The sequence below is a fragment of the Callithrix jacchus genome, chromosome 12 (assembly GCF_049354715.1).
Source record: "Callithrix jacchus isolate 240 chromosome 12, calJac240_pri, whole genome shotgun sequence".
NCBI classification, from domain to species: Eukaryota; Metazoa; Chordata; class Mammalia; order Primates; family Cebidae; genus Callithrix; species Callithrix jacchus.
Genome location: NC_133513.1, coordinates 96380696 through 96407567, shown reverse-complemented (window position 1 = coordinate 96407567; position 26872 = coordinate 96380696). Strand labels below are relative to the sequence as shown.

General features: G+C 44.6%; 2 protein-coding genes across 7 annotated transcripts in view; one reads left to right on the top strand and one right to left on the bottom strand.

Moving 5' to 3' along the window:
- PDCD11 (programmed cell death 11) overlaps positions 1-23447 on the bottom strand; it is a 55837-nt gene extending 32390 nt beyond the window's left edge. For 4 of the 5 annotated variants that reach the window (XM_009010218.5, XM_009010219.5, XM_009010220.5 and 1 more), the window contains exons 1-14: positions 23372-23447; positions 21628-21740; positions 18752-18883; positions 16069-16236; positions 14496-14657; positions 12188-12311; positions 11496-11677; positions 8568-8675; positions 5142-5348; positions 4263-4387; positions 4024-4084; positions 3213-3359; positions 1593-1844; positions 115-255 (exon numbers count right to left, since the gene is read on the bottom strand). In XM_009010218.5, coding sequence (XP_009008466.1) covers positions 115-255; positions 1593-1844; positions 3213-3359; positions 4024-4084; positions 4263-4387; positions 5142-5348; positions 8568-8675; positions 11496-11677; positions 12188-12311; positions 14496-14657; positions 16069-16236; positions 18752-18883; positions 21628-21729 — 1911 coding nt within the window. In that variant the 5' untranslated portion in view covers positions 21730-21740; positions 23372-23447. The remainder of the gene's footprint in view (positions 1-114; positions 256-1592; positions 1845-3212; positions 3360-4023; positions 4085-4262; positions 4388-5141; positions 5349-8567; positions 8676-11495; positions 11678-12187; positions 12312-14495; positions 14658-16068; positions 16237-18751; positions 18884-21627; positions 21741-23371) is intronic. The other variant, XM_035268973.3, reaches the window with a different exon arrangement.
- An 87-nt stretch (positions 23448-23534) lies between these two features.
- ATP5MK (ATP synthase membrane subunit k) overlaps positions 23535-26872 on the top strand; it is a 7719-nt gene continuing 4381 nt past the window's right edge. Inside the window, exons 1-2 of one of the 2 annotated variants that reach the window (XM_017979284.3) lie at positions 23535-23649; positions 24028-24310. The gene's annotated coding sequence lies outside the window, so the exon portion shown is untranslated. The remainder of the gene's footprint in view (positions 23650-24027; positions 24311-26872) is intronic. The other variant, XM_017979283.4, reaches the window with a different exon arrangement.

Sequence of the window (26872 nt, the reverse complement as noted above, 5' to 3'; positions counted from 1 at the left end):
TTATCTAACTGCCTCTATCTTTCTGCTTCATGGGTTCCAATACACCATGTGTTAGTGGTACCCTGCTCTCTGTCACTGTAATGTAAAACAGCCTGTCCAGAAAAGTCCAGGTACCTGCCCAACATTAATGGCTTTTTCTTTCTTCTGATTGTGTCCTGCAGGCTCTTTCTTTGGTTCTGGATCACGCAACAGCTTGAAGGATAAGAGCATCCTCTCTTTGGATGGCTCACTATTCAACACGGCAACCTTCACCACCTGGTGAAAAACCACACAGGCTTGGCCAACTCCTCCCAGCAGGCCTTGCAGGCCCTGCAGCATGCATTCCACTAATGCTGCAGAGGCCTTGAGAGATCTACCAAGCCCCTGGATCAGATCAGAAGGCAGTGAAAAGAAGAAATGCACTGAGCGCTACACAATCTCCACAGGGCAGCCTTTTGGATAAAAGAAAGACATAAATAACTTGTTTTGTACAACCCAAGTCTTAAAAATTACTTTTCTGTTTGAGGTCTGGATATGCTAATTACCCTAATTTGATCATTACACATTGTAAGCACGAATTGAAATGTCACATGGTGGCCGGGTACAGTGGCCCATGTAACTCCAGCAGTTTGAAAGACTTCAAGTGGGCTGATCACTTGAAGCCAGGAGTTCAAGACCAGCCTGGCCAACATCGTTAAACCCCATCTCTATAAAAATGCAAGAATTAGCTGGGCATGATGGCATATGCCTATAATCCTTGCTACTCAGGAGGCTTGAGCCTGGGAGGAGGAGGTTGCAGTGAGCTGAGATCATGTCATTGTACTTCAGCCTGGGTAATGGAGGGAACTCTGTCTCAAAACAATAAAAAAAATTTTTAAAAGGCCAGATACGGTGGTTCATGCCTGTAATTCTAGCACTTTGGGAGGTCAAGGTGGGCGGATCACAAGGTCAGGAGTTCAAGACCAGCCTGGCCAACATAGTGAAACCCCGTCTCTACTAAAAATACAAAAATTAGCTGGGCATGATGGCGCGTGCCTGTACTCCCAGCTACTAGGAGGCTGAGGAAGGAGAATCACTTGAACCTGGGAGGTAGAGGTTGCAGTGAATGAGAAAGGGCCATTGCACTCAGCCACTTGAGTGACAGAGGAAAACTCTGTCTCAAAAAAAAAAAAAATCACTGTATACCCCATAAATATGTACAATTATTATGTATCTGTTTAAAGTAATAAAATAGTGTTTTTCCTAGTGATATGGAGACTCACTAGTTTTACAGCACTGCCCCCATGTGGTGACAGTGACCTCACAATTTCTGATATGAGAGGCAGGAGTTTATTACAGGTAAAGATCGACCTCTTCCACGCATGCCTGAGATCAGCTTGCCAGCTTCTGCTGAAAACCTCTGAGACTTTCTCTCTATTCTGTTCCCCATCTCTTCCATTCGGCGGACTCACACCCACTGCCCCAAGTCTCAAACCCTTCCATTCAGCGGACTCACACCCACTGCCCCACTGTCCTCAACCTCTTAAAGACAGCCCCCCTCACTTACTGCTTCTTCATATTTGTGTTTGTGGGGTCACCAAGGGTAGAGGGGACCTGTTTAGGGGAAGGGTTACCTGGCCAGTGTAAAAAACTCTCTCTGGGTCAGGGATATACTCAGTACTGAGCTCATGCTTGGGCACCAGTCCCTGCACATCACTGTAGAACTTCACAATGCAGCCATAGTCCTTGACCCTGATGATGAAGCCATGTGTCTGCAGACCAGGCTTGGCATCAGCAAAGCAGGTAATGGCCGGTAGTTTGGACTCAACCAGGGTTTTCTTCAGGGTCATCACCAGCTTCTTGGCTTCAGGGTCACAAAGCAAAACCTAGAGGAGAGACATAGGTTATCATCAAGTTATCTGTATGAGAGCCACTGAGCTGGTCTTGGCAACCTCTTAAACCCAAAGGCCATGGGGCCATTCCCCAAGAATCTGCTATGGCTTTTCCTCTAATCATCTCAGCTGCAGATTCTTCCTGCTTCCTGCTGTATGAGAAAGCATACAAATCACTATTTCAAATATAATTCCTGGAGCATACAAGCTACTATTTCAAATGTAATTCCTCCCTTAAATTACTGCAAACTACCCACTCCTGATCATGAAGCAACACTCATTATCTTACAGCATCTCTATAGTCCTGGTCACACTAACTTCTACACCATCTTAGCTCCTTCCTAGTGGGCTTTGCATCTAGTCTAACAGAACCAATGATGAACCAATTTACCACCTTAGAACTGCTGTTTATTAGCTATGAAATAAGACAAAGATGCAACTGTCTTTCACTCCTCAGAGGGTTATCTTCTTAAAGACAGAAAAACCTTATTTTAACCCTTGACCTTACTACTGTAAAATTTTGCACCAATGGGCAATCATTACCTCTGCTGAGTCAACAATTGTGAGATAATATGCATACAGGAAAATCTAACATGCTGAGTCCTACAGAGTACAGGAAGCACTCTGTGTGCCTCATCATGTTGAATCTTCACAACCCTATGAAGCTTTCCTTGGGATTCGAGCCTTTGTCATAAATCTCCCATGTTTTGGAAGCTTTGCCAGGGCTATTTCTGTGCCTGGAACATACCCTTTGCTCTCCCCAATCTTCCAAATCCTACCTATCCTTTCTGGTGCAAGATCCACCTCTGCCAGAAATCTAGAAAACTTTATTGTCATACAGAGCTGAATTTAAAAACTGATTCTGCCACTTATTAGCTGTGTGACTCTGGGCAAGAGAATTGGCTTTCCTAAGCTTTAATTTCCCCACCTGCAAAATGAATATTACTTAATTGTTAGTACAGTTTCAAGGATTAAATGAAACAATCCATGTCACATGCCTAGCACAGTAACTGGTACAGAACGCCTGTTAGTGGCAGTTGCTATTGATAACGTCATTGATTCTGGCTGCTCCAACCCACCCTCATCTCCTCTTTCTCAGGTGCGACAAGAGTACACAACCTGCACCAAGCCACATGGCAAAAGGTCACATGCTGGCTTGCTCTCTCTTCATGTATGAATATTTTAACTCCCAATCATACTACACAAAACAGGGACTCATTTTTCTCTTCCTATTGCTAGGTACAGCACTAGACACACTGAAGACATCACACACTCACTTTGTGGAAAAAGGCAGAAACTTCAGCTGAGACCGGCTCTCTTCCCATCCAGCCAAAACCCCAAGAGACCCTTCAGGAGGCTCACCCGGCACTTGACTTCATCCCCGATGTGATACTTCTTCTCTGGATTCTTCATCAGGATGTCAGCCAGGTGCATGTGAGGTACCAGTCCCCTCATCTGCTCCCCCACTTTCACCAGCATCCCATATGGCTTTATGGTTAGTACTGTGCCCTAGAGAGTCCAAAGACAAGCTGCCACGATGTCTCAAGAATGGCCCTTCCCCCACCTCTTACAACAAAGCATGCCACATCTCTTGTTCGCAGCCACCTTCCTGGGTTAACTGTGCTATTCCAGATGGCACAGGGTGAAGCACACACCTCACGCTAAGCTGGATTATGTCAACAGCCTTATTTATGGGAGCCTTCGCATCTTTCTGTGTGAGCATGTGCTTTCTGTGTGCCTTAAAATATCCCAAAGGAAGGGACTATGTTGAGGTCTCCTAAGGAACAAACTCTACATATAAAGGGAGCTGCTCAATTAGAGCCAAATGGTTGGAGAGAACAGGTAACTGGAACTGGCTTGTCACTAATGCCCCAGGTAGCTCAATTATCACAGGACTAACTTTTGACCTGGTCTAATAATCACCATCAAATCCCAAATCCCAGGATTTATGATCTACTGCCTTTGTGTAGCTGGGTGGTGCTAGTAAGACCTTATCTTGAAATTAATTACAAGTTACTCAAAGAAAGAGAAAGAAATTCTAGTCAGTAGGCAGAGGCAAGCAACATGACTTTCAATGTGTTCACATAAGGACTAATGAGCTGACAGTCACCTGAATGTGAACTGAAGAATGCCTGAAGGTGAGGGAGTACCTAATTATATGCTGAGATCTTACCTTTACCACTGCCCCAGGTTTGATGTCATGATACCTAAGGTACTGAGCTTCAATAATAGACCTAGGACAAGGAGAAAACACAGAATTAAATAAACTAGGGCAGAGGCTGCCTAAAATTCAGGGCTACCACAGTCATGCTGGCAAGAAAGAAATCCCTCACCAAGCACAGGAAAAACAGAATATGCACACATACAGGTGCACGTCTCTACACCCCCACCTGTTGTTAATGACAGACTTACGTTCGTAGAGAGAGCAAGGCTAGCTCATCCATTTGGCTGTAGTCAATAATTCTACACTTGTGAGTGTTCCCTGGCTTGAAGGCCTCAGGATTGAAGACGTTCTTAGAATCAGAGAGATGGCTGAGCTGCAAAGTACCAAGTGATTGAGGACAAGCCAGAGACAACAGGCCTGAGCCAATGAGACCTTACAGCCCATAGAAAGGACTCAACAACACTTATCATGTACCATAAAAACAGTACTTTGATAGCCTGGTTAATTCTTCACACTAAAAAATTGCTCTTTACCATCACAGAATCTCAGTAAGGTCAGAGAAAGTCTAGAACACAGGTCAGTCAAGGCCCTCAAGAAGGGCCATTCTTGAGATATCGTGGCAGCTTGTCTTTGGACTCTCTAGGGCACAGTGCTAACCGTAAAGCCATATGGAATGCGGGGGAAAGTGGGCGAGCAGATGAGGGGCCTGGTGCCTGTTTTTGTAAATAGAGGCCATATTGGAATACAGCCATCCCGTGCATTTACATACTGTCTATGGCTAATTTCATGCCATAACAACAGAGTGGAACAATTAGGACAGAGACCACAGGGCCCACAGCCTAAAATGTTTATGATCTAGCCCTTTAAGAAAAACTCTGCCGGGCCCTGGTCTGGATCCTAACTCATCCTTACATTTAACCACTGACCAGGTATCAAAATATGGCAAGCTGGTTCTAAGGCATCCTAATACCATCAACAGACACTGTTCCAATCACTATGAACAGGAAGTAGAACTGCAATATCCAAAAATATTAGCATCAAGGGATTTAAGAAGCAGAAATGGCTCCCTGTGCTCCAAAAGTCCATCCAGTGGTAAGATCCCTGACTAAACAAAGAGGCCTCCTTACCCGGGCATAGGCCAGAACCCCATCCTTCAGCCTAAAGGTGGCCCCGGCCTTTTTGAAAAAGCCTTGGACAGGAACATCAGTCAGCACCGCTCCAAGGTGTTGGCAAGAGAGTCGGGAGAGAGGACGTCCAGGCTGCAGGAAGATAGGGCGCATGCTCAGGCGCACAACTCTGGTTCGAGGATGGACACAGAGGATGCAGGCCTTCACCTAGACAAAGGAAAGGCACAATGAGCAGGAGACACACAGGAGCCTTCCAGGCATCAGCCTCTCCACGTGCTAATCAGGTATATAAGTACTCACATCCTTAATATGTAAGTACTCAAATTGGCTTCAAGCAGCATGCAAAAAAGCCAAAATGTCCCATAAGGACTATTTCTGACTAAATCAAAGCTTCCTCAAGCCGGGTACGGTGGCTCACACTGGTAATTCCAGCACTTTGGGACACCAAAGCAGGTGGAACACTTGAGCTCAGGAATTAAGAGACAAGCCTGGGCACATAGTAAAACCCTGTCTCAACAAAAAAATACAAAAATTAGGCTGGGGGCCATGGCTCACACCTGTAATCCCAGCACTTTAGAAGGCTGAGGTGGGAGGATCACTTGATATCAGGAGTTTCAGACAGCCCAGTCAACATGGCAAAACTTCTTCTCTAATTAAAAAAAAATAATTAGGCCAGGCACAGTGGCTTACACTTGTAATCCCAAAATCTTGGGAGTCCAAGGCGGGCAGATCATGAGGTCAGGAGATCGAGACCATCCTGGCTAACACGGTCAAACCCCATCTCTACTAAAAATACAAAAAATTAGCTGGGTGTGGTGGCATGCACCCGTAATCCCAGCTACTTAGGAGGCTGAGGCAGGAGAATTGTTTGAACACAGGAAGCAGAGGTTGCAGCGAGCCGAGATCACGCCACTGCACTCCAGCCTGGGCAACAGAGCAAGACTCCATCTCAAATAAATAAATAAATAAATAAATAAATAAATAAATAAATAAAAATTAGCTGGGCATGGTAGCACATGCCTATTATTCCAACTACTTAGGAGGCTGAGGCACAAGAATCACTTTAACTGGGGAGGCAGAGGTTGCAGTGAGCCAAGATTGTGCTACTGCACTCCAGCCTCAGTGATAAAGTGAGATTCAGTCTCAAAAAAGAAAAAAATAAAATTAGCCAGGCATGGTGGCATGCACCACTTTGGGGGCTGAGGCAGGAGAATCTCCTGAGTGAGCCCAGGAGGTCAAGGCTGCAGTGAGTGATGATCGCACCTGCACTCCAGCCTGAAGGACAGAGTGAGACCCTATCTCAAGAAATAATAATAAAATAGATAAATAAATATTAGCCAGAAGGTTTACTCAAGGCCAGAAAACTATACACCAGATGTCCCCTCAACACCACAGAGCTAATACATCCATAATACAACAGAAACCATGTACTGGTGTCACTACATCCCAGGCTCCTCTGAAACATGCCAGAAAAAGCCTCATCTCATCACAAGATTAAAACTTGTAAAATATTTCAACTCCTTACACAAATGATTATAGGGAGAAAAAAATTACTAAAAAGAGGTTTAGGAAAATATTAACAATATTATCCCTAGGTAGCAAAAAAATCCTAGTTTCACTTAAAAAAAAAATTATCGGCCAGGTTCAGTGGCTCAAGCCTGCAATCCCAGCACTTTAGGAGACTGAGGCAGGAGGATCATTTGAGCCAAGGTGTTCAAGAATAGCCTGGGCAACCCAGCAAAACCCCATCTCTACAAAAAATTTTAAAAATTAACTAGGCATGGTGGCATGCATCTGTAGTCCCAGCTACTCAGGAGGCTGAGGTGGGAGGATCGCCTGAACCCGGTGAGGTTGAGGTTGCAACTAATCGTGATCATGCCATTGTACTCCACTCTGGGCAATAGTGTGTGACCTTGTCTCAAAAAAAATAAGCAGGCAGGCGCAGTGGCTCACATCTGTAATCCCAGCACTTTGGGAGGCCAGGGCGGTTGGATCAAGAGGTCAGGAATTCAAGACCAGCCTGGCCAAGATGGTGAAACTCCATCTCTACTATAAATACAAAAAAATTAGCCAGGCGTGATGATGGGCACTTGTAATCCCAGCTACCCAAGAGGCTTAGGCAGAGAATTGCTTGAACCAAGGAGGCAGAGGTTGCAGTGAGCCGAGATCACACCACTGCACTTCAGCCTAGGTGACAGAGCAAGATTCCGTCTCAAAAAAATAATAATAAGTAAATAAACTCTCTATAGCATACTTTACTATTTAAAAAAAGAAAAGTAAGAAATCATTTTAGAATTCTAAAAAATTCTGAGTAACATGTATTAGGATTTTCTTCCCAAATATCCATGTTCATTGTAGAAAATTTGAATATTTAAACACAAGCAGAGCCAGGTGTTGTGGCTCATACCTGTAATCACAGCACTTTGGGAGGCCGAGGTGAGAGGACTGCTTAAGCCGAGGAGTTCAAAACCAACCTGGGCAACATGACAAGACCTTGCCTCTATGAATTTTTTTTTTTATTAGCCAGGCATCCTGGCATGCACCTGTGGTCCCAACTACTCTGAGGACTGAGGTGGGAGGATCAATTGAGGCCAGGAGGTTGAAGCTGCAGTGAGCCATGTTTGTGCCACTGAACTCCAACATAGGTGACAGAGTGAGACCCTGTCTAAAAAAGAAAGAAAAGAACAGAAAAATCACCCAGAGTTCATCACTATTAACACTTGATTACATAATCTTCCAGTATTTTAACCAGAGGTACTCTTTAACATTTTTTTCAAAATTGGATCTGTACTACTCATAGAACTTTTAAAATCACCTTTCACTATTTAAAAGTATCTTACTCTCCTACATTATTCTTTTAAACTGCTTTAAATTATAAAAACAAAAGATTAATTCTACCAAAGGGAAAAAAAATCAAACTATACGGAAGACTATAAAGTAAAAACTAAAAGTTGCCTTCTTCTCTAATCTGCTTCTTCTCTAATTTCAGTTAAGCCACTGAGAGTTTCTTACTTTCCTTCCCTAACACTTTTTTTTTTTTGAGATGGAGTCTTTCTCTGTCGCCTAGGCTGGAGTGCAGTCGCACAATCTCAGCTCACTGCAACTTCCACCTCTCGTGTTCAAGCGATTCTCCTGCCTCACCCTCTTGAGTAGCTAGAACTATATACAGGCATGCGCCACCACCTCCAGCTAATTTTTGTATTTTTAGTAGAGACAGGGTTTCACCACGTTGGCCAGGCTGGTGTTGAATTCCTGACCTCAAGTGCTCCGCCTCCCACAGTGTTGAGATTACAAGTGTGAGCCTTCATCTCCTCTCTGCACACATGTACACATGCAGTCCCAGGAGCTTCCTATAGCTAGCTGTGATACTGGACTGCACATAGGCCACAACTGGAATCAAGAAAATATAGGCTCAACATTTCTTACTGCCTGATTTGAGAAGTATGTTCCAGCTTTCTTGGGATCCAGGTGCATAAAGTCAACCACGCCTGTGAAGAATGTGAGGAAGTTTAGCGTAAGACCAAATGGAGTCACCTAGAAACAAATAGAACAAGTTGTGAAAAAACATTTATTTGAAAGAACCAGGAAGGTGAGACACTGCTCACAATAAACACTCAATGCCTTATTATCCCTGTGTATCTCTCCTCCCCCAGCCAACTCTTATCAATCTTTCCTTGCTATAAAACTAAATGGCAGAACAATTCCCACAGTGACTGTTTCTTTCTTTAGTAGGCTCACCCCCCTTCCAGCCTAAGAGAGGAAGGACATCAATCCTCCCTCTCTCTGGGAGTCTTCCATGGGATGGAAGGAGCTTTGTACATGCATCCTTGGGGAACTGCCAGCCTGACAATTGGAATAGATTGTTACTAACTTAGATATCTGCCCAGTGTAGGAAGGTAAAACTCAAATGCTTGCAAAAGGGAGATACTGACCACAAGCAAGCCAAGTCACCCTACAGAGCCACCAAAGAGCAAAAAAAGACAACCCCCTCAAAAAGACAGTGGTGAGGGAGATGAATGAAATCAGAAAACTAAGTCCTCTCTCCTACCTCCCCACAAAATACATGACCTATTCTCCAGGAAAACTGTTACCAGAATCAAAAAACAGGAAGAGTGCAAATTCTGAAAACATCAATTAAATTCTAAATATCATGTACAGAGATATCCAGCCCCTTTCTGCTACTCATTCTAGGGCAGCCAGGCTTAGACCTCTGTGGGTGAAGATTGCCAGATCCTTTCTAGAGAATAATATGCCAGAGAAGACCTATAACGATCACATTAGGAGGCTGCCCAAATTAAACCTGCTAGTCCTGTTCCTATTTCACAAAACAGTCAACAAGAGGCCGGGCGTGGTGGCTCATGCTTGTAATCCTAGCACTCTGGGAGGCTGAGGCGGGTGGATCACCTGAGGTCAAGAGTTTGAGACCACCCTGGCCAACACAATGAAACCCTGTCTCTACAAAAATATAAAAATCAACCAGGGGTGGTGGCGGGCACCTGTAGTCCTAGCTACTTGGGAGGCTAAGGCAGGAGAATAGCTTGAACCCAGACAGTGGAGGCAGCAGTGAGCCAAGATCACACCACTGCACTCTAGCCTGGGTGACAAAGCAAGACTCTGCCTCAAAAAAAATGTTTTTTTTAAGTATAAAAATTTAAAAAACAGTCAACAATCCCACACAGGCACACAGACTTGCTCACAGTTTTTTAGCACCTCACTCACAATATGGCAATCTAAATAAAAACTTCACAGAGAATTGGAAGTTAAAGTTGAGAAGCTCTCCCAGGATGTTTCTGGACAATGTGCCACAATAAAACAAGGGAGAAAACCCAAAAGAAGAATAGATGGGATCAAAGAAGGCTCCAGTACAGACAGAAGAGAGTGCAGAAGTGAAGTCCTAGGACACCAGCTATGCCGGAGCCCTACAGAGCAACTAGTCCATCCTAGAGCAGGAAGTCATCAAAAGGGGTTCTAGGTGGGAGGAAAAAGCAACTGATAGTTTACCTGAAGGATTTGAAAGCATGCAGAATTGTAGTGAGAGGAAAAAAAGTTGAGGGTATAGAAAAAAATACTGATAGGAGGAGAATTTCACAAATGACAAAAGCAAACCTGACTGCCAATTCCAGGGAAAAAAAGCTGTCCAAGAAAGTCATAGTAGGCTGGGCGTGGTGGCTCACACCTATAATCCCAGCACTTTGGGAGGCCAAGGCAGGAGACAGATCACTTGAGGTCAGTTCAACACCAGCCTGGTCAATATGGTGAAACCCCATCTCTACTAAAAATACAAAAATCAGCCAGATGTGGGGGGCACATGCCTGTAATCCCAGTTACTTAGGAGGCTGAGGCATGAAAATTGCTGAACCCAGGGCGGGGGGGATGGGGGGTGGGCAGAGGCTGCAGTGAGCTGAGATCGTACCATTGTACTCCAGCCTGGACAATAAGAGTAAAACTTTGTCTCAAAAAAAACCTTTTAATACCATTTGACCTTTTAGATCAGTACTGTCCAACAGAAATACAATGCTAGCCATATATGTAATTTTAAGTTTTCTAGCAGTCACATTTTAGAAACTACAAAGAAACAGCAGACATTTTAGTCATAGTTCTTTGGATATATTAGGTTAATAATATAGCCAAAATAGTATCTCAATATGTAGCACTGGCCACATTTGAAGTGCTCAATGGGCATATGTGACAAGCAGCTACCCTTATTAGATAGTAGTTTTAGACTATATACATGTAATACTTTAAAAAAAATTATTTTTGGCTGGGCGCAGTGGCTCATGCCTGTAATCCCAGCACTTTGGGAGGCCAAGGTAGGCGGATCACGAGGTCAGGAGTTCAAGACCAGCCTGGCCAACATAGAGAAACTCTGTCTCTATTAAAAATACAAAATATTAATTGGGTGTGGGGGTGGGCACCTGTAATCCCAGCTACTCAGGAGGCTAAAGCAGGAGAATCACTTGAACCCAGGAGGCAGAGGTTGCAGTAAGCGGAGATCACGCCACTGTACTCCAGCCTGGGTAACAGTGCAAGACTCTGTCTCAAAAAATAAACAAATAAAAAATAAGAATTATTTTTGCTTTAAAACGTGGTAGTAGCCAGCCTCCATACTGCCTAACATGGTGAAACCCCATCTCTACTAAAAATACAAAAAAATTAGCTGGGTATGTTGGTGAGTACTTGTAGTCCCAGCTACTCGGGAGGCTGAAGCAGGAAAATTGCTTAAACCTGGGAGGTGGAGGTTGCAGTAAGCCGAGATCATGCCACTGTACTCCAGCCTGATGACAGAGCGAGACTCCGTCTCAAAAAAAAAAAGGTAGTAGAAAAAAAAAGTAGTAGTAGCAATGAACAGCTTACCTTCTGTACCTGAGCTTTGACCACCAGTCCTGGTAGCAAGTTATTAAGGGTCCAGCTCTGCTCTTCAGTAGCAATGGCAGTAGAAACCTCCAAGTGACCAATAGAGAGATGCACAACTCCTCCGCTGCCTTTCACCTCTTCAATGATGCAGTTCAGGTACTGACCCACCTTTAGTTTAGCACCTGTAAGCCCAGCCCCAGACCCCAAAAGGAAAAATGTCTCCATGAGAAAGACTTTCAACGTGGGCCCAAGAAATACCTGAAAAGACCCATGTCCTACCTGCCCAGTTAGCACTGATTACTCCCCATATTCCCAATCTCTAAGGGGCCAACTATAGAAAGGAAATGAAGTTACCCTAATTGATGTGGAATTCAATTACCCCACAAAAATATTAAAATCTCAACAAGCCAGGAGACTGCTGGTTCAGAAGCCATGGGGGCCCAAATTGCAGTGGAATCCTCCAGGTTAGAAAAACTGACACTGTTCCATCAGATCTTAGTGAGACCCTGCCACTCACTGGCCCTTCATCCATCTTCCCTTTCCTATTAACTACGATTAAGTGCTGATTTTACCAAAGCCACAGCACCTTCAGGGTCACCATTCTGTCATGCTACTCATCAAAGTGGCACTTAAATGTAATCCCCACATGCACCACCTCACTATCATGTACTGGCCCCTTTTCTTGCCCTCACCTTTGTTCTTCTGTTGGATGTACTCCTGGGCTTTCAGCAGTGGCAGAAAAGCTCTGGTCCCATCAACACCAATGTCCACTAGGTAGCCATGATCTTCCAGGCTGGACACAGTACCTGTAAGTAGCTAGGGGAAGAGAACACACAACAAACATCCAAACTTGAATGTTCCTGCCACTAAGCTCACACTCTGCCATCATCCCACCCCACATGCAGCTTTAAAACACAATCCCACAGGACAGCAGATATCAAACTCAATACTCCCAGATGGTTGCCAGGCAGTGAGGAAAGTTAAACACAGCTGAATGATGGAACAATAGAGAAGAGTCTCTTGCCTCCATTGCTTTCAAAAGACAGCAAACTTTCAACCAGATACAGTGGCTCACATCTATAATCCCAGCATTTTGGAAGGCCAAGACAGGCAGATCACTTGATCATGAGTTTGAGACCAGTCTGGCCAACATGGTGAAATCCCATCTCTAGTAAAAACACAAAAATTAGCTGGGCATGGCACCTGTAATCCCTGCCTCAGGAGGCTGAGGTAGAGTCACTTAAACCCAGGAGGCAGAGGTTGCAGTGAGCTGAGATCATGCCGCTGTACTCCAGCCTAGATAACAGAGTGAGATCGTCTCAAAAAAAAAAAAAATATATATATATATATATATAGCAGACTTTTACAATATGCAAAGAGAGATAAACTGCAAGACCCTGCAAGGGCACTCCCAGAGCCAGGACTACTGAGAGAATCCAGTACTACCCTTCTAGTTGCCACAGTATGTATCTTCTGAGCACCTCCAAGACATTAAAAAAAGTACTGCTGGCCGGGCACAGTGGTTCATGCCTGTAACCTCAGCACTTTAGAAGGCCAAGGTAGGTGAAGCACCTAAGGTCAGGAGTTCAAAAATCAGCCTGGAAAACATGGGGAAACCTTGTCTCTACTAAAAATACAAAAATTAGCTGGGCGTGGTGACACCCACCAGTAATCTCAGCTACTAGGGAGACTGAGGTAGGAGAATCGCTTGAACCTGGGGGTGGAGATTGTAGTGAGCCAAGATCGCACCACTGTACTCCAGCCTGGATGACAGAGCAAGATTTCGTCTCAAAAAAAAAAAAAAAAAAAAAAACCTGCCAATCTCCTTTACATTAAATGGAAAGAAGCGTGGCTCTGAAACTTGCTAACTATTTGGTCTTTGGTAAGTCACTTAAACCTTTCTGAGTCCATTTTTTCAACTGTAAAAGGAATAGTATCTATCTGCCACAAAGGGTTGCTGTGAAAATTACATTAACGTGCCCAAAATGTCACCTGCCGAATGACACTTGACACTTGTCAATTTCCTACAACCTAACTTACTTTTATTCCCTTTTTATCCAACTAAATCCCACCAAACTTTCTAGGTCTTTCCTAAATCCTACTGCTTCTAACATATTGCAAGATCATACTGATCTCCATTCTCTTTTTTTTTTTGAGACGGAGTTTCGCTCTTGTTACCCAGGCTGGAGTGCAATGGCGCAATCTCGGCTCACCGCAACCTCCGCCTCCTGGGTTCAGGCAATTCTCCTGCCTCAGCCTCCTGAGTAGCTGGGACTACAGGCACACGCCACCATGCCCAGCTAATTTTTTGCATTTTTAGTAGAGACGGGGTTTCACCATGTTGACCAGGATAGTCTCGATCTCTTGACCTCATGATCTACCCGCCTTCGGCCTCCCAAAGTGCTGGGATTACAGGCTTGAGCCTCCGCACCCGGCCTCCATTCTCTTAATTACAAGAGTACTTATATTATCTATATGAGTGTAAGTTTACCCTTTTGTGCCTACTAGACTTGGAGTCTCTGAGCCAGGACTAACGTCTCCTGAATCTCCACAGGACTGAACACAAAGTAGTGAGATATCCAGTAACACAGCTAATAGACTAACTTTGCTGACTACCCTGTCTCTTGCTCTCAGAGAGCAGCTCTCAAGCATTATATATAAATGCCAGAAGCCTTTGTAAAAGACCAAATCTGCAAGGAAGTTTCAGTAAGTAAGGTACTATGAGTAACTCCTTCTCACCATCACCAAGTCCACCGCTAAGGCTTCCCAGAGGCATTTTTCCTTGCTACCAGTGAAATTTGGACTTGCTTTCTCTTTTCTCTTCATTAGGTTCAAATCTTCAAGGTCCATTAAATACCCAATGAACCCAAGAGACCTTCCTTCCAGAAAAAGACCCACTCCTATGTTAAGCTGAAAGTAAAAGGTGGCCTAGACCATGCTCCCTAGGAGGCAGGGAGAAGGCACATTGCCCACTCTTTCTCCCTGACCCTAGATACCTACCATGCCAGGCTTCAGGACCTCAGCACTCAGTACTCTGTTGACATTTTTGGGGTTCAGAGACAGCTTGACACTCTTCTTGCCCCTCTCTGTGATGCTCAGACTGCTCACCACACATCTCACCAGCATTCCAGGTGAGAAAAGTTCAGGCAAATGGAATAAGTCCTGCATAACACAAATGAGAAAGATCTGATACACACCCTTCTCCTGAACCAAAAATCTCACTCAGCCTTGGCTCAGGGACTTCTTATCCTCAGACCCCAAAGAACCCAAAAGATGGGTGAGGAATAACCACCCATCCACAAAGGAAGATGGATCTGTGGCCAAGTCACAGTCTTGAATTTAGCATAAGGCCTTCAAATATTTCCACATAACCACATGTAAAATGACTTGTCAAAGAATTGTCTACACTTAGTGCCTCTACTTCATCTTTTACTCACTCTTCAGCTCCTTGCAATCTGCTTTCCACCCCCTCACTCCACCACTTTATCTCCCCAGAGAGTCGCCGATGAGCTCCATATCGCTAAAGCCAGTGGTCCGTTTTGCAGTCCACTAAAAAGTACTTGAGGGTCAGGAGCAGTGGCTCACACCTGTAATCACAGCACTTTGGGAGGCCAAGGTGAACAGACCGTCTGAGGTCAGGAGTTTGAGACCAGCCTGACCAACATGATGAAACCCTATCTCTACCAAATATACAAAAATTAGCTGGGTGTGAGATTACAAGTAGCCTGTAATCCCAGCTACTTGAGAGGCTAAGGCAAGAGAATCGCTTGAACCTGGGAGATGAAGGTTGCAGTGAGCTGAGATTGTGTCACTGCACTCCAGCCTGGGTGACACAGTGAGACTCTGTCTCAAAAAATGAAAAATCATAATGATCTCTCCCAATCCAGGTCCCCTTTAGGGTTTCCTATCTCAGGATGTCATGACCAAGCATCAAATCATGCATAACAGAAACCTAGAACTCAGCCCTAACACCTCTATCTGCCCTACCACCCCTATAGAATCTATCACCAAGCAATGACTTTGCCTGCTCAGTCCTCAGGAAATCCTGAACTCAGGTCACCATCAATCTCAGGACATGAACGACTGTAAGAGCCTCCTAACTTGTCTCTAAGCAACTTCTCATGCCTCTTCAATCTACACACTATGCTGTCTACGTGTCACCTACCCCAATGAGAACATTTCAAGGACTTACCATTGATTACAGAATTTAAAAACAATCCTTAAAAATGATCTGCAAGGCTGCATACGCCCTGGCCCCCATTCAGCTCTCCAGTCCATTCACATCATGCTCTCCCTACCTAGCCATACTAGCCTTCTCTATGTTATATATCACATTGCTCTGGCTAAATGCCTTTCCTTCTTTATCTAGGGAACCCTCACTCTTTAGATCTCAGTTTAAGCATCCCTTCCTCAACAAAGTCTTCCAGGCTCCCAGACTTCATCGAAAATTCCTTTATGATAATCTCTCATGGCACCTTGTACCTTTCCTTCTTAGCATCTGGCAAAGATGTAATTTTAAATCTATTTGTTTTCCACTTATTTTCAGTAACAGCTTCATCCGGATTTCCCTTACCTTCAGAGGTTGTTCTTGCATCACCTGCTCGTTCAGCTTTTTGGTATAGGCATCACAGATTTCAGTGACTTGCACAAAGCCCTGGAGGCCATTGGGGAGACTAATCACCAGTTCCAGTTCATTCACCTCTTTCACGCAACCCAAAATCCGCATTCCCTCACACAGGGACTAGAAGAGAAAAAGTGAAATGTGTACAACAAGGATGGGAACAACAATAGGGAAGGTTGGAAGGTCTGGGTTCTAGTCTCAATTTAAAAGCTATAGGGCCGAGCATAGTGGCCTACGCCTATAATTCCAGTACTTTGGGTGGCCAGGGCAGGAGGACTGCTCGAGCTCAGGAATTCAAGACCAGCCTGGGCAACATAGTTTCTACAAAAAAAAAAAAAAATTAGCCAGGCATAGTGGTGCACACCTATAGTTGCAGGTATTCTGAGGTGACTGGATCGCTTGAGCCAGGAGGTTGAGTCTGCAGTGAGCCGTGATCATACTGCTGTACGCCACCCTTGGCAACAAAGTCAGACCCTATCTCAAAACATAAAAATAAAAAATAGGCCAGGCACAGTGGCTCACACCTATAATCCCAACACTTTGGGAGGCCAAGGCAGGTGGATTACCTGAGGTCAGGAGTTCGAGAACAGCCTGGCCAACACAGCAAAACCCAGTCTTTACTAAAAATACAAAAATTAGCCGGGCATGGTGGCACATGCCTGTAATTCCAGCTACTCAGGAGGCTGAGGCAGGGGGATTGCTCAAACCCAGGAGGCAGAGGTTGCAGTGAGCTGAGATCATGCCACTGCACTCCAGCCTAGGCAACAAGAGCGAAACTCCATCTCAAAAAAAAATTAAATAAATAAATAAATACACGTGTTCCTATCAGTGCACGTCTCAAATATCTGACCGAAGGATTGTAAAAGGTCTAGATTATACAACAGTGTTAACAGCACTGGGATACTGGAGGACACCTTTGCCTTTTACATTATTCTGAGCAACTAAAACTCAAATGCCTTGCAGACAACACAGTGAAGGAAGCCAGCTAGTGGAGATAATGGCAGTCTGGAGTGACCATGCCAGATCTAAAGGGCACAACCACTACTCAGCTCCTTGTCATTTATAAACATGAGGGAACATGGGCCTTGTGCTATCAGTGCTTTCGAATTTTTACAAGAGGCCAGAAATCACATTTTCATGTAAAATTTTAGTTTTCTAATGTTAGCACCAAGTCTAACAATTTTTTTAAAGTATATAGGACGAAATATTGAATTGAAATCTGGCCAAATCTACATGTTCCCCTTCAAACTTATTTGACTTCTTCTCTTTTTGACAACTAACATATATTGGTGTTATCATCTAAATAAAAATGTATGGAACACAGTAAGACCACTCCCAATTCTTGCAGATGGGTTTCACATCTATGAAATGAATGGGTGGGATTAGAATGACTGCTAAAGCTACTGTCAGTTCTAACCTCTGAATATATCAAAACACAAGTCCTGTGAGGACACAAGCAAGCCCATGGCAGCTTTAAAAGAAAAAAAGGGAGTAGCCACAATGGGTCACACCTATAATCCGAACACTTTGTGAGGCCAAGATAGGAGGATTGCTTGAGCACAGGAATTCTAGACCAGCCTGGGCAAAATAGCAAGATCCAAGCTCTACAAAAGATTTAAAAATTAGCTGGGCTAGGCCGGGTGCGGTGGCTCAAGCCTGTAATCCCAGCACTTTGGGAGGCCGAGGCTGGTGGATCACGAGGTCAAGAGATCGAGACTATCCTGGTCAACATGGTGAAACCCCGTCTCTACTAAAAATACAAAAAATTAGCTGGGCATGGTGGTGCATGCCTGTAATCTCAGCTACTCAGGAGGCTGAGGCAGGAGAATTGCCTGAACCCAGGAGGCGGAGGTTGTGGTGAGCCAAGATGGCGCCATTGCACTCCAGCCTGGGTAACAAGAGTGAAACTCCATTTCAAAAAAAAAAAAAAAAATTAGTTGGGCATGGCAACACACACCTATAGTAGTCCCAGCTGCTCAGGGGAGGCTGAGGCAGGAGGATTGCTTGAGCCCAGGAGTTCAAGGCTAAAGCGAGCTATGATCATGCCACTGCATTCCAGCCTGAGCAACAGAATCAGGCCTGTGTCTAGAAAATAATAAACAAAAGGCCAGGCGCGGTGGCTCAATCCTGTAATCCCAGCACTTTGGGAGGCCAGGGCGGGTGGATCACGAGGTCAAGGAATCGAGACCATCCTGGTCAACATGGTGAAACCCCGTCTCTACTAAAAATACAAAAAAATTGGCTGGGCATGGTGGCGCATGCCCGTAATCCCAACTACTCGGGAAGCTGAGGCAGGAGCATTGCCTGAACCCAGGAGGCGGAGGTTGCAGTGAGCTGAGATCGCGCCATTGCACTCCAGCCTGGGTAACAAGAGTGAAACTGTCTCAAAAATAATAATAATAATAATAATAAATAAAAAGGAATAAAAAAAGATTCCTGGCATCAGTTAGCCACTGAAGGAAATCATGCTCAGTCCTTAGCAAAAATTCCAAGAATCTCCACAGGCACACACATGAAATATGATATATTAAGGGGAAAATGGAATTATGAGAAAAAAGAAGGAAAGAAGAAAAAAACATACACAAACTTAAGCAACAAGGTCGTTTGTTTAAAGGAAAGCCAAACTTTAACAAACCTCGACACTAAGGATTTCAAACTTCTCTCTTGCAGACTTGCTGCTTTCTCTCTTTTCGATTTTCAGCTTTTTTGTTTTTGCTGGCACCTTCTGGCTCTTTTTCCTTTTGGTGGATCCCTCTTCAGTAGAAATCTAGAAGAGTAGGGGAACCCACAAAGACCCAAAAGAATAAGAAGCAATCTGACTTTTCCCTTCTATTTCAGGTCATCCGTCACCTTGGTTGTTACTCCTTCACTCCACCCTACCCCATCCCACTCCCAATTGTTCCTTTAATTCTTGCTTAAAAAAAAGAAAAAGAAAAAAAGACCAGGCACAGTGGCTCACACTTGTAATCCCAGCATTTTGGGAGGCCGAGGCGGGTGGATCACAAGGTCAAGTTATCGAGACTGAGCTGGCCAACATGGTGAAACCCTGTCTCTACTAAAAACACAAAAATTAGCTGGGTGTGGTGGCAAGCGCCTATAATCCCAGCTACTTGGGAGACTGAGACAGGAGAATGACTTGAACCTGGGAGGTGGAGGTTGCAGGGAGCTGAGATTGCGCCACTGCACTCCAGCCTGGGTGACAGAGTGAGACTCTGTCTCAAAAAAAAAAAAAAAAATTGGGCTGCCAATCCTCCCTCTACCCAAGGTCTGAGAAGCCTCCTTCATGCTCCCAAAGTCCCTTCTCTCGTGTTCTTCCTCTCTTGATTGGGATGAACACTGGGGTTCCCCAGTTTGAGGAGCATCACAGAACAGTGCATGAAAATGGGCACTGGAGTCACCCAGACCCAGGTAAAATTCTCATCTTTTCCACCATAACAAGCTATGTGGTTTCTGCTAAATTATATAAAGGCCAGGCACAGTGGCTCATGCCCGTAATCTCAGCATTTTGAGAGGCCTAAGTAGGCAGATTACTTGAGATTAGGAGTTCAAGATCAGCCTGGCCAACAGGCTGTATTTTTTTTCCACTAAAAATACAAAAAAAATTTAGCTGACTGTGGCAGCGCACACCTGTAGTCCCAGGTACTCAAGAAGCTGATGCAGGAGAATCACTTGAACCCAGGAGGCAGAGGTTGCAGTGAGCTGAGATCACAACACTGCACTCCAGCCTGGGCAACAGAGAAAGACACTGTTCCTCATCATGGAATTGTGATCACTGCTTCATAGTACAGTTGAAAAGATTACACAATATAGGCCTAAAGCCACACACTCAAATGTTGTCCCTTTCCCCAAGCATTTGGAGCACAGGCTAGTCTAGGTGAGACTACGAAGTCTAATGCAAACTCTGACCATTACTCGTGGCAAAGAATCCATGTAGAAATGCAATGATCAGGCTGGGCATGGTGGCTCAGGCCTGTAATCCCAGCACTTTGGGAGGCCGAAGGAGGTGAATCACCTGAGCTCAGGAGTTCAAGATCACCCAGGACAACGTGGTGAAACCCTGTCCCTACTAAAAATACAAAAAAAAAATTAAGCGGGTATGGTGGTGTGCACCTGTAGTCCCAGCTACTTGGGAGACTGAGGCAAGAGAATCACTTGAGCCCCAGGGGCAATGGTTGCAGTGAGCCAAGATCGCGCCACTGCACACCAGCTTGGGCCAGAGTGAGACTCTGTCTCAAAAAAGAAATGCAATGATCAGTCAGGCACAGTGGAAATGCCTGTTGTTCCTGCTACATGGAAGGCTAAGGTGGGAGGATTGACTGAGCCCAGGAGGTTAAGTCCAGCCTGGGTAACACAGTGAAACATTGTCTCTCCTCATCTCATCTCTCTGGAAGAAAAAAAAACATCGGCTGGGCACAGTGGCTCACACCTGTAATTCCAGCTCTTTGGGAGGTTGAGGTGGGCAGATCATATGAGGTCAGGAGTTTCAGACCAGCCTGGCCAACATGGTGAAACCCCACCTCTAACAAAAATACAAAAATTAGCCTGGCATCGTAGCAAGCACCTGTAATCCCAGCTACTCACTCTTGCCACTGCACTCCAGCATGGGCAAGAGTGAGACTCCACCTCAAAACAAAAACAAAAACGGCTTCCTCTCCATCCTTAATCAACATGGCACAGGCCGGGCGTGGTGGCTCACGCCTGTAATCCCAAAACTTCGGGAGGCCGAGCCAGGTGGATCGCCTGAGATCAGGAGATCAAGACCTTCCTGGCCAACATGGTAAAACCTCGTCTCTACTAAAAATACAAAAATTAGCTGGGCGTGGTGGCCCATGCCTGTAGTACCAGCTACTTGGGAGGCTGAGGCAGAAGAATCAATTGAACCCAGGAGACAGAGGTTGCAGTGAGCTGAGATTGAACCATTGCACTCCAGCCTGGGTGACAGAGCAAGACTCTGTCTCCAAAAAAAAAAAAAAACATGGCACAGAATCCCTAAGAACAAGGAACAACAGCACTTTATTTTGTTTGTTTTGTTTTTTGAGACAGATACTTGCCCAGGCTGGAGTGAATTGCTGAACTCTCTGCCTAGTCAGTTCAAGCACTTCTCATGCCTCAGCCTCCCGAGTAGTTAGGACTAGGTCTACAGGCTTGCACCACCAAGTTCAACTAGTTTTTGTATTAGTATTAGCATGGATGGAGTTTCACCATGTTGGCCAGTCTGGTCTTGACTCCTAGCCTCAAGTGATCTGCCTGCCTTGGCTTCCCTAACTGTTAGATTACAGGCATGAGCTACCATGCCAAGCCAACAAGAGTACTTTAAACTCTACTACTAAATGCCAAGCTTCAAAAGATGTAGCCTTGTGGTGGCATGACCTCTCTAAATGAGTTAAATTTATAGAAGTAGACTTCGATGCAAAAAAAATCTAGAACATAACACATTCACAAATAAGGCTCAATTTTCACAAGACACTAGAGTGAAAGCTTCCAGTGTCACCAAACAAGCATACTACTTACATCAAATAAGTTGTCTTGTTCAATTGACTGCTGGAAAGCTTTCTCTGGTTTGTGGATCTTTCTTGTACCCCCTCGGGGGAAGCTTTCTTCCAGCGTTGCCATGTTTGGGTCTCCTAAAAGCAATGCAAAGGAAAATGGTGATATGTTATCTTGGTAGCAGATTTCAGAAAGGTGTATCAATGAGCAAGAGAAAGAATGTTCCAGCAATATGCTACACAACATTCAGGACTACAACACAGATGATTTAGATGTCAGGCCCGGGATAATCCATACCTCATCCTCCCAATGGTCTCTGCTTCAAAACCACAAGTCCACCCACCTTCTTCCAGAAAAGTAAGTTATAGATTCAATGTACCACTCACTAAGCAGCTACAGTTAAGTCAGAGATACACTGTAGCTCTATAGAGGAATATATAATCCTCTGCCTTCAAAGAACATGCACACTTTTTAGAAGACAAAACAATTATGCAAGTAATTTAAAGTGCAAATCAGATTATAAACCATCACAAAGATATGGGAAGGGATAAGGCTTCAGTAAAGGAGGCAAGCTTCATAAAGATCCTTTTAAGCTGAAGGGTAAAAGATGAACAGAAGCTTGACAGGTAGAAAGGGAATGTGAGAAAAGGCATGGAATTGGAAAAGCCCATTATTTCAATAAACACTAGCAATTTCCCTATCAAAGAACGGCTCAAAGGCTTGCTGTTGTCTCTGAAGAATTATTCAACTAGACCACTGGGAGATTAAAGCATAAAAATTGAAGTTAAATTTTAAAGGAGGCTGGGCACGGTAGCTCACACCTGTAATCCTAGCACTTCAGGCGACCGAAGCAGGCAGATCATCTGAGGTCAGGAGTTCGAGACCAGCCTGACCAACATGGAGAACCCCTGTCTCTACCAAAAATGCAAAAAATTAGCCGGGTGTGGAGGTGTGCACCAGTACCAGCTACTCAGGAGGCTGAATCGGGAGAATTGCTTGAGGCTGGGAGGCAGAGGTTGCAGTGATGCAAGATCCGGCCACTGCACTCCAACCTGGGGGACAGAGCAAGACTCCGTCTTAAAAAAAAATTAAAGGAGAAGTTGGGCTTCTTTGTGGAAGACCTTGAATTAGATATGGGTAGTTTACTTTGGCAAGTCAGAGACTTAAGCAGGGAAAGCGACAGAACAGTAAGCAAGAAAAATACTCAGCAGACTATAGATTGGACATGACAAGAGGCAGTACTGAAGGCAAGGAAACTCAGGAGAAGAATTCAAATGCATTGTTAAAAAGGATTCAAATGCAGTACAACAGAGAAACCATGAAAACCAGAACTGGGTATAAGTGAAACCAGAAGACAGGAGACGTTGGTTCTGAGAGACCATTGGTATTAAGAATCTAGAAGGGCTTGAGACTAGAGAAGTGATGAGCTGATGGAGCCAAGGATATGGAATCAGGGATGGGTGTATGATTCAAAGAAACAGGAAAGTTCAGGGAGTCTAGGTTGCTGCGAATTTCACCCTTAATTTCATTTCAGACAAGGGGAAACTGAGGCTCCAAAGAGGAGGGCGATTCAGGGGCACAGAAATGACTTAAGCTACTCTCTGAACACAAAGCCTGGGGTTACAGGGGCTGCTAGAATAGCCGGTTTCGAAGCAGGGCTAAGGTGGCCGAACCACACTCATCTAGCGGATGTCTAACAGGGACCCAGACCTGGGACAGATCTGACAGTCATGAGGTTTCCCCCCTTGTCGTCTCTGCCTTTACTCACCAGTAGCTCGCGCCGCTGTAATCACACACGCGGAGACCAAGACACTGAAGGCCCAGTGCAACTCTTCCGGAAGTATGGGCGGGCGCAACACCCTACTTCCGTTGCTGTGTGGCGGAGGCAACGAAAGACAGGAATCGGAAGGGCGGGACTTCGAGCCGTAGCCAATCGACGCAGAAGGCCGAATCGTGGTGGCCGCCTAAGGCGGCTTCTTCCGGCCGGGCAGAGCGGTGGATACGGTCGTTGAAGGACCCTGGGTGCGGAATTTGTGGCTTTAGCAGGTGGGTGAAGAGGGAAGCCCGGGCTTGGACCTCCCGCCTCCTCCACGTTGCGGGGCCAGCCGCCGTTTCTGGCCGAGGAACACCTCGAGATTTTAGCTTTGGGGGAGAGAAACCGTGGGGCATGGGAAAGGAGCTAGAAAAAACGAGGGGCGCACGGAGGGGCCAGAGGGTGAGATGCCTCGAGGCGAGGCGGATAGGTGCTCCCAAAGGCTCCCACGGTTCCCGAAGACTCTAAGATTGCATTCGCCAGTGGAGAAAAATGAGGCTCTCCGCGAAGGGAGTCTCCCAAGGTCACCTAGTGACGTAATATTGACAAGGACTAGGGCTTCTGACCCCATCACCGGCCGAATTAACCTCTTTTCCTCTGTACGCTCATAGCTGTTTGTTCCCACCGAGCTGAGCTTAGGAAATTGTCCAGCCAGGCCTCCTTTAGCTGCTCTGCAGCCTTTGTCAAAACGAGTGAGCGTCGTGCGGCCCCTGCAGTTCGCCAGGTCCTCTGAAAGCGGGTTAGATTTCAGTGTTTAGACGATCGTCGGGAAGGCCTTCCTCGAAGGTAGCCAAAATAGAGAGCTATAAACTTGAAGTGCAAGAGGCTGCTTCTGGTACCTGAGTGATTCTCACTCACCTTTGCCTTTCTTACCTCGTGATCTCACCATTCCAGGTAAGTGTTCAGTTAGAAAGGAAAATAGCAATATAGAGGAACAGAGTAGCAAGAGCTACTGGTCACTCTGGACCTTTAATAAAGTGCCCATCTCAGGGGAGGAGAGAGGCACAGAAGGATTAGTTACATTTAAGAGCAGTTAGTGGCCGAACGCGGTGGCTCACGCCAGTAATCCCAGCACTTTGGGAGGCCGAGGCGGGCAGATCACCTGAGGTCAGGAGTTCTAGACCAGCCTGGGTAACATGGTGAAACCCCGTCTCTACCAACAATACAAAAATTAGCCGGGCGTGGTGGCGTGCACCTGTAGTTCCAGCTACGCAGGAGGCTGAGGCAGGAGAATCGCTTGAGCTCAGGAGGCGGAAGTTGCAGTGAGCCGAGATCTTGCCACTGCACTCCAGCCTGGGCGACAGAGGGAGGCCTTGTTTTAAAAAAAAAAGGAGCAGTTAGTGGCTTAATTAAAACAGGTCACCATTTAACAACATTAAATCACATCCAGGAGTCTTACAAAGGGCACTGTAAACACAAGGGTTCCTTTATTTTTGCTCTACTTTGTAACTTGCCGTGTGCTGAAGAGTGCAGAACCAAATTTTTCGATCTTACTCCATTATTATCTCATCAGCAACAACCCCCCACATTTCCCCCTCCATCTGAGACTCTCAAGGGTCCTCCTCCTCTAAGACCCAGACTAACTTGAGTAATTGATTTCAGTTCTTGAACTATGCACTTCCCTGCAGTCAGAATTAGTATTCTGTGGGATATCACAAACATCAGCTTTCTTCCCATATTGTGTGTAAATTAAAGGAAAATGTAAAGCACCTTAGTATTGTTGGGCATATCCACCTAAAAAGCTTCGTTAGGCTTTCGGTTAATGGTCAACATTAAACCCTTGTTTTCTGTAGCAGTTTCTCCTAAAAACCTACTTCATACCATAAGAAATGAATCCAAAAATGTATCATGAAATCAATCGGGGGGAAAGTATGTCTTTAGTAAGTTTAGTAAAGTAAAATAGTTGATATAAGAGTTGCATTATAAAGTTGCTTTTAATGGAGATTTTCCTACTTGGGTTAGACTGGCCAAGGTCTCTGAAGAGACCTAAGGAAGTTTGGATTTCCTTCATTGCTCCAAGAACCTTCTTGAAACTTGAAAATTAAGGTCATCTTTCTCAAATTTTCATTGCCAATTCTTTGCACAAGAATGCCTCTAAAAGCCTTTGAATGGGGGAGTTCCAATTTCCATAGTAATGTCTCCCTCATAGGTATCTCCCTCTTCCATTTCATCAACAGCCAGCTGAGTCACTGTCACTGCCTACCAATCTCGACCGGACCTCGACCGGCTCGTCTCTGTTGCCAATCGACTCGGCGTGGCGTCGGTCGTGGTAGATAGGCGGTCATGCATACGAATTTTCAGCTCTTGTTTTGGTGACCTTTTGAATATGTCTTGTCTTTGCTGTTTTTTATTATAAAAGAAATCATGCCTTTATAAAATACACAGGTACTATAGATTAAGCCCTCATAAAATTTGCTATATATTCTTCCAGTGTTTTTTTTAAATACACTTATTTTTCTGTTTCCATTACTGCAGTATTTTTCAAACTTTAGCATGCTTCAGAATTATCTAGAAGCCTTATTAAAATAGATTCCTGGACCCAGAGTTTCTGATTCAAGGTAGGGCCTAAGAATTTGCACTAACAAGTTTCCAGTGATGCTAATGCTGCTGGTCTAGGGACTAGACTCAGAAAACCATTGATGTGCTTTATAATGTCCAGAAATAGGCCGGGCGTGGTGGCTCACACCTGTAATCCAAGCACTTTGGAGGCCAAGGCGGGCAGATCACCTGAGGTCGGGAGTTCAAGACCAGCCTGACCAATGTGGTGAAACCCCATCTTTAAAAAAATTAATAAATAATAAATAATTTAAAAATCCAGAAATAGGATTTTTTTTTTTTTTTTTTACAAAATTTAACATTACTTGGGACATTCTCCCATGTCAGTATACAAATATCTCTGTATATTATGTGTCCTTCAATGGAAACCATCATTTTTTAAATGAGTCTTCTATAGATGGACTTTTAAGATTTTCATAAACAGTATTTCGGTGACCATCTTTGAACTATATAATATGCTTCCACTTTGTAACATTTCAATAAGGGCAAATTCCTGGAGAAAAAAATAAACCGGCTAGATGAAAGGGTATACTCATTTTACAATTAGATAGATACTGCCAAATTGCACTTTCTGAAAGTTGTACCAGTTTACCCTACAAGCAACAGAGAGTGCTTGTTTTCTCACATGCTTAGTACTTCTGCTTACCATAATTTTATCTTTGCTAGTTTGATGATTAAATATTGGTCTCACTTTATATTTTTTTTTTTTTTTACTAATAATGAGGTTGGTTGTCCAGTTATATTGTCTTTTTGGTTTTGGCTCTTTTTTCCCTTAATATTGTCCCTTCCCTGAGATGACTTAAATATTTACCCATGTTTTCTTCCAGGACTTTTTAATTTCACTATTTACATTTAAATGTTTTATCTATTTTGTGGTGGTGCAAGGATGCCAGCTTCCTT